Source organism: Simochromis diagramma, unplaced genomic scaffold (genome assembly GCF_900408965.1).
Source record: "Simochromis diagramma unplaced genomic scaffold, fSimDia1.1 OVJJ01000676.1, whole genome shotgun sequence".
Lineage (NCBI taxonomy): Eukaryota > Metazoa > Chordata > Actinopteri > Cichliformes > Cichlidae > Simochromis > Simochromis diagramma.
Genome location: NW_024387466.1, coordinates 773,674 through 788,302, shown reverse-complemented (window position 1 = coordinate 788,302; position 14,629 = coordinate 773,674). Strand labels below are relative to the sequence as shown.

General features: G+C 41.2%; 1 protein-coding gene across 2 annotated transcripts; it reads right to left on the bottom strand.

The window, feature by feature from the left end:
- Positions 1–619: 619 nt before the first annotated feature.
- On the bottom strand, positions 620–14,263 carry tbc1d8b (TBC1 domain family member 8B). Of its 2 annotated transcripts, XM_040014675.1 has the most exons (21): positions 14,014–14,263; positions 12,442–12,552; positions 12,209–12,327; positions 11,867–12,092; positions 11,378–11,618; positions 10,784–10,991; positions 10,506–10,673; positions 10,234–10,395; positions 8,977–9,127; positions 8,612–8,826; positions 8,370–8,487; positions 7,989–8,274; positions 7,764–7,893; positions 7,567–7,665; positions 6,954–7,022; positions 6,604–6,844; positions 6,448–6,513; positions 4,156–4,248; positions 3,969–4,016; positions 3,763–3,860; positions 620–3,657 (listed from the first exon to the last, which is right to left on the bottom strand). In XM_040014675.1, exons 1-21 carry the CDS (start codon positions 14,138–14,140, stop codon positions 3,241–3,243), a joined length of 3,393 nt encoding a protein of 1,130 aa, XP_039870609.1. In that variant the 5' UTR covers positions 14,141–14,263; the 3' UTR covers positions 620–3,240. The 2 variants fall into 2 exon arrangements, with proteins under 2 accessions (XP_039870609.1, XP_039870610.1); XM_040014676.1 differs by lacking the exon at positions 4,156–4,248.
- Between the last annotated feature and the right edge of the window lie 366 nt (positions 14,264–14,629).

Sequence of the window (14,629 nt, the reverse complement as noted above, 5' to 3'; positions counted from 1 at the left end):
TTAATTAACTTGAATGGACTCGCTGGTTATATTAAAATATGGAATATTTTAATTTTTATGGAATATGGAAATTAAAATGTCACTAATTTCTTTTAAAAAAAAAAAATTAAAAAATGAAGATTACATTTTTAATAATTTTTAATTTTAACAAATATATTTGTTAAATATTCAAATAAAGTATTTATTCAAGATGTTTATTTATTTGCTGTGACATTTACAGTGTTGTTTATCTGTCCCTCCTCAAACTAACTGAAATCACTGGTGCATTGACATCAGCAGCAGTGACTGATGATTGTCAAAACCATGTTGTGTTTTGTAGCTTATAAAAATGCTGACCCTTTTTGCTTATGGAGATTCTTAATCAGTTATGATAAAAGACCGTCTTCTATGCCCTTTTGCAAAAATAAACAGAACTATCCCCATATGGTATCACACAGACTAAAATAACCCGCACAAGCTGAAGCTCAAGTGTCATGAATATGAATTAAATGCGTGTAAGTCACGTGTGACTGTGTGTGTGTGTGTGTGTGTGTGTGTGTGTGTGTGTGTGTGTGTGTGTGTGTGTGTGTGCGCGCGCGCGTGCGTCACATTGTGAGCAAGAATTAACTGTGGTCACTGATGATCATTCATAGAATCTTTACTCTTTATTCTAGTTCATCTGTATGAGAATAAAAAATATAATCAAGCAAGTAAACAGAAATATCTCAGCATCAGATATTGTGCAAATCAAACATTCAGTCAAAAGCCATAAACAACAAAAGCTGTAGACGATGAGGATATGGTTAACCATACTTATTCAGCAGTAGCAGCTGGAGTATTATCCATGCCAACTGTATACACTCTCATGCTTAATGGGAGAACTGCCAGCATGCCAGAGAAAGACTTCCAACCCTCTGAATTCTTCCTTCCTCCCAATTCGTGTACTTTCTATCATTTTCCCATGAAAAAGTATTACTGCCACCATCATTTTTCAGAAGTGACACCTGAATAATTATGGTTAGGAAACAGTGCACATCAAAAAGTTTCTCTTAATCACTGGTCTAGCAAAAAGAACGATAAATCAATCCTTGAAAGCATACTTTTTTTCTTCACTTATCTTTAACAACCTATCAAGTAATCAAAAATTGGCAAAGCATGCAATAACTCATAATCCATGTAAATCCTTTTACATTAAATTGCAGGCAAACAGTCAGATTGAAGCGTCACGCCAGGTCAGAGGTGATGTGACCGCTATAAATAATGAACTGAGTGGCTGATTTGAAACATTGCACTATGATCAGTTATTGATTTCTCTTGCTGAGACTGTCAGTACTGTTTCAACTCTCTGGTCAGCGCCGAGGTCACTCATCAAGCTTTGGATTTAAGATCAATGTAGCGTATTATGATAGCTTCATTGCACTAATCATGTAAATCATTTTAAGATTAACTCCAATTAGAAACGCTTATTATCAGTTAGAACAACTTATGCTATGAATATAAAGCATGTCTAAATAATGCAGTTATTACACAAAAAGCACTTATGATTGGTCCCTAAGTCCTAAGTTTAAAAAAAAAAAAAAAAGCACTTAAACAGGAAAATAAATCTTTCCCCTCATATGACAAAAACTGAAATATAGGATATAGGAAACAGAGGACTGCAGCTGCACTTAAGAAGCATCTAAAGCCCTGTTTTTAAAAACACAGGCAGAAAAAAAGCTAAAAGTGTGTGAATTTGGCCCCTGGAGATGACAAGCTGTAGCTGAAGCAGTTACAACCTCTCTGAACTCACGCTTTGCAAACCTGGCCAAAACACAGCCATGTGTAAAGCTTGTACATCTCAAACAAGTGCAAATTATTCACAGGCTGAAAGTATAAGAAGAAGCAGCAGAAAATTGAAAATTATAGTGATTATACTGTCTCTCTGTAGCAAGCAGTAATGGCTGTTTGTCAAAGGCTGGCATAATGTGGCAACTCCAGTAACTATGCTACACATGCTTTATGTTTTAGTGTTACAGAGAAGATGCAATCTGTGTATCACATATATTTTGTAATGTCCCAGATTGAAAAAAATATCCCTTTCCTCCCGTTCATTTTACACAAATGTCACCCTGAGAGTTGATAACACAAAATGTCCTTCAAACGGTTTAAGGTGTCTGCAACACCCTCCCAGCTTCTATATATTAGATTCTCATTCAAACCTTATATATACATAATAATCAAACAACTACTGAACCGACCTTTATGTGTACAATGCCGCACTAACAGGAGCGTAAAATCCTACATTTACGGACGTAAGCAAACGACACATTAACCAATCACGCTGTGAATATCAGACACAGTTTTAGAGGAGGCAGATTACTCACCTGCAGCTGCAAGGTGGACATTTTTTTCCCTTTACATGTTTTCAAGTATGACTCACATGAAATCCCCCTAATCCTGACATGTTTACCATTTTTGTGTGCCGTTTTTGGAGGCGAGACAGATGTGGCAGTACAGCATCCTCCTTTGTACATTATTGCAAATGCACCTACAACTGCAGTGTAACTTTTCACGTTGTGACGTCTTCACTCCGATAACGAGTGAGATCATTTCCTGGCTACCAACGACAACACTGCAACTCGTCTTCAAACAGCCATATTACTGTTCGCTTCATGCCAGCGTTAACTAAAAAGCTGTACTCTCATAATTTATGTTTAGAGCAAAACGCACACTATGAGACACTGACGTCAGAGGACACACTACCATTTACAGTAAATTTCACTTTACAGCAGTGATAGCTAATTTGAAAGAGAACATACATGGAGATCTCCAACCAGAGAATCCTCTTGCAGACTCCATCATGCGGTTTACGTCATTTATTATGTAGGTGGACTGGAGAGAGAAGGAGAGGGACAATCCTTTCTCTCGTGTTAGTGGAAATTAGCATCTTATAAAGCACATCACTAAACTATTTTGTTTTTTTCTTAACAGAAAATCTGAAGAAACTGTGGCCGAGTGAGAGAGTGCATTTGAACATTAAAATATACTGCACATTAATGACCTATTACAGAATAGTGTTTGCACGTGTTTTATCAGTCTCTGATGTTCTTCATCATCTGCGTGACAAACAGGTCTCTGATGATTCCTCCTCATGTGTGATCGGTAGATAGTATCAGTAGATAGTAATTCAACTCTGTGTCCCACTAAATCCACCACCCTGTTCAAGTGGAGAAAGGAAATTCATGGAAACTTGTAGGTTTGAATCACAAGCAAAGTGTTAGTTCACTTATTGGTCTTTGACTTCAGCTGGGCGACCTTAGCTTGTCCCAGCTTCATCTGAATATCAACAGGCCTCTCAAAGAAGCTGACTATGGCCGGTTCATTGAGCAGAGATGCTAGGACCTGCTCGAAGGAAAACGACCACTCGGTCTCTGAGAGGTCTTGACTGTTGTGGGAGCTGGAAGTGTCAGAGCTCTCTGGGGTTGTGGAGGACTCTTCAGTTGAAGACTCCTCGCCAGCAGTGGTATTGGCAGGCTTTTTGGACTCGGGTGGGCTGCTCGGCTCCTGCAGCCTCCGCCCCACCTCTTCCATCCTCAGGAGGAGGCTGGTCACATGAGCCACGGCTCGGTACAGTGACTCCTCCTCGGGATCACCATGAAAAATGTTGTACAGGGTCTTGGAGAACTGGATGAACTGAGTCTGCGATGGAAATGTGGGGGGGAAAAAAAAAAAAAAGTTAAATGAGTCAATTTATTGTGAAAAAGATGAAGTCACACGGACACAACAAAGCATGGTTTGAATTACCTGATTAATTCTGGGCAGGTCTTTGATGGTTTCCTCTTTCTTTAATATTTCATTCTGCCATTGTTTCAGATAGGCCTGCAGGTCAACCTTCCCTCTTCCTGTCAGTTTAATTGACAAACTTAACTGTGTTACAAGAAATTATAATCCTTGCACAAATCCTTGTTGGAGCCATTAATCATTTGTCATAAATTTGGGTGTAATATTACCTCTTTCAGGGCTTTTCCTTATCACACCATCTTCTGGAAGATCAAAGGCTGAAACAGGGAAGCAGCATATAAACAAACTGTAGAGAAAAATGCTTCCACGCAAATGTTAAGACAGAATTGTTGCAATATTTAGTTAGAAAAGAGGAAATTCAATTGGAGTTTTGAGGAAGGACAAGAGGTAGCTAACCAGTGAGTCTACTCAAGTGAGAAGAATCTTCAGTCACTGGAATAAAGTGCTGGATTCTTTGTTCCTTTAAGTGTAAAGGACTACCTGTGAAGGCTAAAAGATATTGTCTGTAAGTGCACTGAAAGGAAAGAAAAGACAAAGGAGAAAGAATTCACAAGAGCAAAGCAGAGTTTAGGGCTAGATTTACTAAGCCAGTTTGTTTCAATGAAAACATTAATTACCAAGAGCAGCACAAGGGAGTCAACAACGCATGCAGATCTGATGAGGATCTACTACCAATCAAAATAATGGTATAAAAGCAGTTTTTAATGCATATGGTTGTCTCTTATGAGAAAAAGAGAAGCAATTCAGATCTATGGAAGACAGCTGAGGGAGAATCAATAAGAATCTGATTTAAGGGTGAACTCTGGTACAAACTGATGGAGACCATTGAGTGATCATGAAGGTCGAAACAGCATTCTTTTTGTCAGCTCAGGTTTATAACCACATTAAGTTGAAATTTGTGTACAACAGCTGACCTAAGGCTGTAAACAAACAAAGCATTTACATTCAGATTCTGGATGAGCCATGTGTTAAAGTTATTATGCCACCTCCATAAAGACACAAATTTCTCTGAGGTTTTGAGCATTATTTTTGTATGCCACATGAGACTGGGGCAATTTATTAATTGCCACTTTAAGCTCTGCTCCGTTATAGCAAAACAGTAGAGCTGAGGTCCAGAAATATAGATCTAAACATGCTTTTTTCGGTGATGAATACATTTTATCCTTTGTATGATTTCCTTCTACATTGTTAGTAAATCTGGCCAATAAATAAAGAACGCAGATGTTAAATCCACACAGAGGTATCCGATTTTTAGATTTAAAAATAGCTGTGTATAGAATTGTTAATATTAAACATGCTACAGTATTATTCCATCCATCAAAAAAAAAAGAAACACTCGAATTTTTCCTTTTTTTGCTCCAACCTGAGCCACGTCTACATATGTGTGCATGTGTGCGTGTTGGTTTAAATGCGTAGATTAAACAACTCCCATCACAAGCCAGAAATGTAATATTATTTTCCTGATAGCTTTGTGGTGCATAAGCCTAAATATTGCCACATAAGTTACACATTGCACTCCTCTCAGCAAGAAGACCAATACCAACCTCTGAATGCAAACTAATTAAGAATAAGTGGAGAAAACATTTCCACCGAATTTCCAACAATGAAAGTGTCCTGAAGTATAAAATACTACAGAGCATAAAGAACAATGCAGACTTCCACAGGGCTCTAAGTTAAAAAGGTACAACAAGACATGCTGCGGTCACTACAACCAATCACAACAGAGCTAACGTAACCGAGTGGTCACTGCTTTCCGCCTGAAACTGATAAGCGACTAAAGCTGCTCCACAGCTCTTCTGGACTGAAAAACCTGCAGCGTCTCAGCTCTGAAGAGGATATGACTCCAATCATTTCAATGTAGCGTTTGGCCCAGTTCCAGTCCCTCTTATTCATACAGAGGAAGCAAACAAAACAGCGATCAGTGCACAGGTGGCAAATTTGAAGTGCGTCTCCACCATCTTGTTTAGACTGTGGCACCAGGATGTGACCTGTCCTTGGTGCTGAAGCAATGTCCACTTTCCATGAGACACAAAATAAGCTTTGCTGCTTGATGTTCACAGGCCTGGCACATCACAAGCGGTGACTCAGTGCTCATCTGCTGCTAAGCTGTCAGTTGTAATTTGAGCAGCACAGTCTCTCTTTCTGAAGAAACTAGCCTACTGCTAAATGCCCTCACAGCTCCTTAGACCTGTTGTTGCCATGACAAACTCTTTCACCCAGCATACGCTATTCTTACGTATGCCTTCAACAAGCATCACGCACACAAGAGTCACACATTCAAGGACACTTTCTTCCCCGAGGCAATGTGCTCACTCATCAAATGCTGGGTTATGGGCTGAATTATTGAAATGACAACCTGTGTGCATTTCAGCCCTGCAGACCTCAGACTGATGTAACTATGTGACCTTTTATTTCACTTTGGGCTGCTTCTGTCAGTCTGCTGCTGCAGCGTGCATCAACTATATAGATTCCAGTCTGAAAACATTTGCTGCATTTGAACCTAAAGCAGTTTGTCATCACCATAGACACTGTGTGAAAGAAAGAGGTCAGAGGTTAAAGACAGTGTTGTGTAGTTTATGAGAGGCAGATGAAAATCAGATAGCAAAATAAAGGGCACAGGGCCATGAGAGAGAAGTTAACGATCTAGTCTTAAACTGAGATTGGTTTTATTAGTTGTTCATTACTTACCTGGTGGCAGGTGGAGCTTGAAGAGAAATTTCAACTTATTTGTGAAAGATCCGGTGTATAAAGTATCTATGGGAGACGCAAAAGTTATAGTTTCAGCAGTGGGGACACTGAGGTTAAAAGTTTTACTAGAACAGAGCAGAGAACCAACAAATGTACCAAGGGCACAGCAGAATTCTTTAAAGTTAATGAGACCATCCTGGTTCTCATCTATCAGGCGGAAAACCCAGAGGGAGAGGGTGCTCTTGATGCTGCAGAAAGCCCAGGGCTCCAGCAGGGAGAAGAGCATGCTGAACTGTTGGAAACCCAGCTGGTACTGCTCCAGATAGGCCAGACTGGGGTCATGATGGAGCAGAGCTGGGCTGTTCATTGTCCAGTAGCAGCTGAGGAAATGCTGCCTCTGAAAGTAGATAAACAGAGAAGGAAGCATGACCTGTCCATCTTTCTTATTCTAACAAACAGTTAAGCATGGTGACAATAAAGATACAACATTGAAGTTCATGACTCACTTTGAATAAATTATAAAGCTCGTCCAGTTGTGAGGCACTGAATCTGACATCTTGGGACACCACACGGATCTGAAAACACATTTGACCTCGTTATTAAGGCCACAGTAATATTACAATTAAATCTATAAATTACTTTCACTCATATTTTTCACACATATTGAGAAGCCTGTTCTAACTCGGCAGATGTGTTCCTGGTGACCAGAGTAAATGCATAGGCAGGTCTGACATCATTTGTAAGAGCAATTCTCATATTTTGCTCTAAAGACCTTTTATAAGTTATCTGTTTCCCCTAAAATGACCGCTGCCTGCTCCATTCTGTATGCTGGGCAAACATTGATGGCCATGTTTGTTTGGATTTTGTTGTAAGAACAAAATTGATATCAATGCATTCTCAAGCCTCCCATCCCTATTTTTACTTGTCACAACTAGGCACCCTAATCCAGGTCCTGCAAACAGGACTCTGAAGGGGTGAGGGGGAAATAAAATGCAAGGCAGCCAATAAGTTTTCACTCATCTAAAACTGCCACAAAAACCTGAATAGATATAAAATATATAACTTGTGTAATACTGTGTCCGAACAGGCCCCTGTACTAGTTACTCTAAGCTTACTTACCACGTTTTGCTTGGTTGTGTCCTCCAGTGTTTGAATCACATATAGTTTGTTTCTTTTCCGTGAACTCTCAACTTCCTCTGAACGGATATTTCCATATTTCTGCAAAGACCAACACAACTTAGTTTTATTGAGAGAAAAAAAAAAACGGTGGGGAGGTTTGCTCTAATCGGTCACAGACTGAAAGAGCAAAGTTATACCTCATAGGCCTCTCGGATCAGCTCACTGATATCTACGCTGATGTGAGATGCTTTATCATTATTGCCTACTGAAGCTTGCTGCACTGTCGGGGGCAATGGGCTGTCTTTGTTTGTCACACTGTCAAAAAACCTGGAACAACACCAACAGACAAAGAGGGAGAGTGTTATTTACAGTGTAATAATATTTAAAAGTCTCGGACATGCATAATTTTTGCATTCACAGACTTGTTGAGGATGGTGACAGCTTCTGCATCATCGTGGCAGCTGATCAGAGCCTCCATGTTGTAGTCCAGCACGGCCAGGCCAAGCTGCAGGATGGCTTTGATTCCATCATAAAAAAAACAATCCACCACGTTCACGGCGCTCTCTATGGGCAGCACACTGATGAAAAGCGTGAGAAACCAGGACAGAGACACGGAGGAGAAGAAGCTCAGGTCTGTCATGTGTTCCACCAGCTGGGGGAGGTTTTCTCTAATCAGATCTTCGAACACAGCCTGGTCAACCAAAGCACCTGACAAAATATTTTCATAGTGAGACTTTGCTCCTGGCATAATTAAAATGCCACGCTGCCAGGTATCCAGCAGAAGCCAATCTTTCCACTCTTACCAATAATTCGGCGGTTGAAGTAATCTGGCAGCATCCTCTCACAGACGGCTACCAGCAGCCAGAAAGCCTCCTCTTCTTTTGCATACAGCAGGAGAACCGAGGTGAGAATGTTCATAGCCTGAACAGGAGAGAAATAAACAGTATGGTTTAATAGGCTTCTCCCTCCTCCTAAGTACACAATGGCATAATATATCATCACAAGAAGCAAGGGAAGGACATATTTCAAAAGTTATTTTGAGTACCTGGCAGTATCCAATTTTAGGGTTCCTGTAGGCATAGGCAGTAAGGACTCTGCGAAGAGCTGAGATTCCTGTGTCGCTCTGAAAGGCCGGGTGCTCGGGGAGAGAGCGGTGCAGGTCTCTTTCAATCTCATCTGTAGCCAGAGTGCTTGTGCCCAGAGACTGTTCAACCAGCTCAGTGTAATAGCCGGGGTGAGTGGCCATGTCGTTTACAGCCCCTACAGAGTGTACAAAAAAAAAAAAAGCCCCCACTCGGTTTAAAGTAAAAAAGCACTTCAGTAGATGAAACTTTGATCACACAAGGCTTCATTAACCACTGACTGATGCTGCTCGTCACTATACGGGACACGGCAACTTTGATGTACAACCTGAGAAAAGCATCCACAGCTCTCCCCTCAAGGCCTCAGGAACGCCGCGCACAATCAAGTCTCGCGTCTTCCTGGTAAAGAACATACTCGTACCACGTCCATACTCAGAGAAATGGATGTTCCAAGACTGCTCCTTCATCTTCTCCTTAAGCTATTAACCCAGAAGTATCAGAAGAAAGTTTTTCAGTTTGAGACATGATTGTATACATGCACTTTCTATGTACCACTGACCAGTTGTTTTCTTACATTCTTTCAAAATAAGCATCTGGAGGCATTACAAGATGGCTACTGAGGGAAAGGCTGTGCTTCTAAAAGGCAGCACACACAACAGTGCTACTAACAAAACGTGTATTTTTTTTTAAATTCATGTATTCTTCATCTGATTTTATAACAACACCCAAGAACTAACCAGTCATCCACACTCACAGCAGACAGTTTCATGAGCCCATCTGAACCACAGAAACCCATCTGGATCTACATAAAGTCCCAGGTCTGTCTGACATTATTTGTAATACCTGAGCAGACTTGACCCTGATCAAACTGTACATAACAAATGTGCTGTGTTTACACTGTAAATAAAGCAGCAAACCAGTAGTCATTATTATACTTTAAAAGGACAAAGAGCAGAAGTTTCTCATTACTCATTTCCTCATCAGGGGATTAACCATGCTGTGTCAATCAGGAAGACATAAATAACATAAAGTCTGTATGTATTTTACCACATACTGAGAGGATAGATTACAGGAGTCACAGGTTAGATGCCTATGAACGTTACAGTTTCATTTTGACTTTGTAGATTAATTGAGCTTGTTAATAACATGTGCAAATTGGACACTGATGGAGTCTTGGTTATAGATTTCCAATAAATGGTAAATGGCCTGCATTTGTATAGCGCTTTACTCAGTCCCTAAGGACCCCAAAGCGCTTCACACTACATTCAGTCATTCACCCATTCACACACTGGCGATGGCAAGCTACATTGTAGCCACAGCTGCCCTGGGGCGCACTGACAGAGGCGAGGCTGCCGGACACTGGCGCCACCGGGCCCTCTGACCACCACCAGTAGGCAAACATGGGGTTAGTCTGGGTAGAACAGCTTTTTACTTTTTTGGGTATGGGCACAAATCCAAGCACATATGAAGATGTCTGCTGCACACTAGAACATGCAGATATATGCATGTGATCTGGTGATTTTATGCAAAAGGCCAGTAAAAACAAATCAATTTTTCATTCGGGCAGATGAACTCTGTTGTTTACCATTTTGGGATCAAGGTTTTCAACATCTTGGGGGTGGAAAACAGTCATGAGAGCCTCGGTGCTCACGGCCTTGCTGCTGTCTTTCTGCCCCACCATTAAAGTTACGTCCTCTGGATTGTCCTCAAAGTGGTTTATGAGAGACTGACATTCTCCCCGTATGGCCTTCATGACAAAGACATTAATCATTTTCAATGTCAGACACCTCTGCAAACTACAGGATGACGTTTAAAGAGAAGCAAAATGGCACAAATGAAACAATCACAGCACATTACCTCTGATGAAGCAGAGTGCTGTGGGCTGGCACTAATCCCACACCTACTACGGATTGTATTGGCAAGCCGCTGATAGTCCCGCACCTCAGAGAAACGCAGCGCCCTCTTGCCGCGCACGCACACCGTTAAAGCTCTGCTGCTGGAGTCTGGTTTCTCAACGTTAACAACCTAGAAGACAGAAATAAGGAGACAGACGGTCACATATGAGGTTTTCTGTTGTTCATCAGGTTGTTGTTTTTTTGTTTTTTAAAGACAAAACACTTTTTGTTTGACTTTACCTCTCGCATTGGAATAATGACATGGCATTGACTTCCATCCTGACTGGCAAAACACAGGTAGTTCTCCGACAGACAAATCTTGCCAAGCGTGTTAAAATGGCTGAAGGGAACCCACAAGAAGCTCTCGTGCACCTCTAACAGGTTTTCCTCTTTGGGAAGCCTGAAAAATGTCCTGAATTGCTCACTCTTTGCATTAGCTTCTAGCCCTCTGTGGAAACAGAAGAGCACAAACATCACATTTAGGTTTTCTCATCAGCCTCCAGCCTCTATTCACATCAGTCATCCAGTTACATGCATTTCAAAATGATCCACACTGCTTAAATATTATTATAACCATAAAATAACAGGACGTGACTCCCTTGTCGACTGGGATCAAATGAAAACAATGGGAAAAAGTAAACAAACACTGGAACTGTCTTTAAAGAACTGGCACTGGCAAGCTCAGGTGTGACTTGGTTGGCAATCCTGGCAGGTCACACCAAACATAAACCCTATCTGACTCAAGTCATACTTTGTTTTCTCGGGTTCTTTAACTTTGCATCTGGCACTAACAGGATCGTGTGAAGCTGCACTGCACAGCGTACAAAATATTACCTCTTTGTAATCTGCAGCGGGTCAGACAGCGCTGGCTCTCTCTGGAAGGACTCTTTATCAAAAAGACGTTTGATGGAGTAGTCAGCCAACTGTTCCATGATAACGAACGTTTCGTTCAAGTGCAGCAGCATGGAGAAGTAGTGATCCTCTCCATGAGCCAAAACATGGATGCTCTCAGTCAGAATGACATTAGAGGTTTTCTCCAGCCTCCAAAGCTCATCCCAGGAGATGACTAGTTTAACTGCACAGCATTAAAAAAAATATGAAGTAGTTAAATTAATTGCTGGAAACAAAGAAAAAAATAAATACAATTATTCTTAAAACCTAAAAAGCTGTCATTACCTGGAACAAAAGAACTACTAAAAGATTCTGAGGCCATAAAAACCCACTATGACAGCAATTAGCAGCTGTCACACCCTTTATTACCACCAATCAACTTTCTAAAGACAGGCAGCAGCACGTGCTATGAATGGCAGAGAAATTGCTTACCCTCAGCTCCCAGAAGGTATGAATAGAAGCACAGGAAGTTTGTGCTGAGGTAGAGCCAGCCCTGGCAGGGTACTTTTCCTTTCCAGTAGCTGCATGAGTAATAGGTGACCAGCTTTTCCTCTGGTGGCAGCTCAAACCACTTCTCAAACCTCAAGTGGGCTTCTCGAAACTTCTCGGGATCATCCTCCTGCACTAAGCATGTCTTCCCCTCTTCTGCAATAAGACCCTAAAATGTGACGTACACAGGGTTACTGCAGACTGTTTATATATTATGGATATAATAATAAAGCAAGTAATCAACATTTCTGGGGATTAAAAAAATAGGTCTTCCTAAAGTCTCACTCTAATCTTGCCCTGTACAAAGCTGGTGACGTCTTCGCTGGAGTCAAAAACAGAGAGCGTCCTCATAATGTTCTGCTGCAGCCAATCCCAGTGCTGAATAATCTCCTCTTTGGTGACACCTGACCAAATGTTAAGAGGAAAAAACATAATACTAAGGTCAGCTTAATCGAAGAAATGTTGCAACAACTAGAGAACAGACAGCAATATTGACATGAAAATGCAGAGGGGCGTACCGCATGCTATTGACCAGTACACTTGTGAGTCTGGCGTGTGGTGCAGAATGCGATAAGGGGCCACTTTGGAAGTGGAGTCCAACACAGTATCCAGGGTTCCTACAAGGAGGCCTGTAGCATAAAGTACAATAATGTATTAAAAAAAAGATAAATATCAGATTTACACATGAATCCTCATAGAAGCCTTCAATAATTTCTTGCCCTTCAAAAATGACATAAACAGCACTGTGTGCTGAATCATTTGCCTTTAGTTAGTCTGTGCAGGACTATCCAGTCATTGTTCATAGCTACATCTCAGACTGTGTTGAATGCATACTGACAGCAGAAATGCATGATCCCCCAGGTCCTCGTCAGGCCTAAAATTAGCTAAATCTGTTACCTCTACAACTTCTTTCTGACGTGCCCTCCATGAATAATTGACAAGGTCGAAGTGAAACCACTATCCTATGCATCGCGTCAGCATGAGACAGGCCACCCTGCTGAACACCCCCAAATATGCTCTAACGATGAGCTGCCAAGTAGTAAAGCATTCAGCAGATCAAACAAACACACTTTGCAGCGCAGAGCATGGTGATACTTCAGATGTAAAGTGCCGTTTGCTTTGGAGAAGGGGGGGGGGACCATACTATTTAACCTCTATTATCATTAACCCTGACAGTTAGGACATCAGTACATTTCTAGCCACTGACAACATTATTAACAATCTAGTAGATGGTAATAGATAATCTACAAAAGCTGGATGTATTAGAAGTATTCCTCTGAGTTCTAAGTTAGTAAAGAAGGTCCTGTGGGTTAAACTGGAAACTTACTTGGGACTTGGGAGAAATTTAAGGACTTGAGGGTAAACTTGATGTTGTATAGTTTGCAGGAAAAAGAAATTATTTATACACACTGTGTATATATAACGCCACATTGTGACTACTCAAGTGAGCATCAGGGTCTCTCCACAAAGTGGCTGATGCATTTGCTATCTGGGGAGCTGACACAGCAGTGACATTACAATTGCCCAGGTTTAATTTCTAGCCTGTGTGAGAAACAGGTGCACTTGTTCACAAACTGACCCAGCTCACCAGCAGAGTGGAAATGCCCTTTTTAAACCAGGAAAATCAACAAGCAGAATACTTCTGCTTTTATAAGTTGCTAAATTGTTGGGTGACACAACAATGCCTTAAAAAAGTGAATACAGCCTGTAATACAGGCCCCAAGGAAATGAAATCAGCGGTGTAGTGTACAGACCCCCCCGTCCACTCAGCTATAAGAAACATCAAACAAACCAAACGGGCCAATGAACTGACACGTACTACGTAAACCAGCTGTTCAGTACCTAAACTGACTCACGTAATTTGGACCCATAGCTCAAACCTGTTGCAAAGACGCTTTTCCTTTTTTCCCCCCTCTCGGTTGAGGAGTAGGCTGTGTAACAGCACCCGCCCTAACAGTGGCAGACATCTAGTTAGCTAGGGAAATTCTCCGCGAGTTAACCAGCTATTAACTTGCGTGTTTCCTTGTGGTTTGTGAAGCCGCAGCAGCTGTCCCGAAAATACGATATGACAACAAAACCGCGAACATTACCTGTCAAACCGCCACCACCTTCTCCGTACCCTCGTCTCCTCTGCAGCACGAAATACTCGTTATCCTTCTCGGTGACCCACAATTTAAAAGCATTTTTCAGCAGAATCTCTTCGGGTTTGAGCCACATGGTTCTAATGTCGCCAAGTTATCTGTCAAACCGACCTGACATTTCACGGTTATCTCTAACGTACCCCGACAGCAAACCCATGGACATTTGTTTGCGTCCGAATCCCTCCCTTCCCACGTCGACAAGAAATGCTGCCAAAAGTGCAAGGCATTGTGGGATTGTAGTTTCTGAGGAGAATGAGGGGCTGTAGGCGGGTGATACTGGAACAGTTTAAACATCATTTTGTATTGAATAACAGTTTTACCATTTAATGAAACACTATGTAGACTCTTTTCCTTAAGAAAGTCATAATCCTAATTTGTGCCAATTATTTAGGCAAAGGTTTTTAGCAACAAATATACTTAAAGTACCTAAATTAAAACCTTAAAGTGCTATCATTATGCAGAATGCTCCCACTCAGACTCACGATTATATTATGTAATTACAATTGTTGATTTATTAAAGTGTACTGTTTCCCTTTAATTTGTTATTTCACTTTAATGTTGCAGG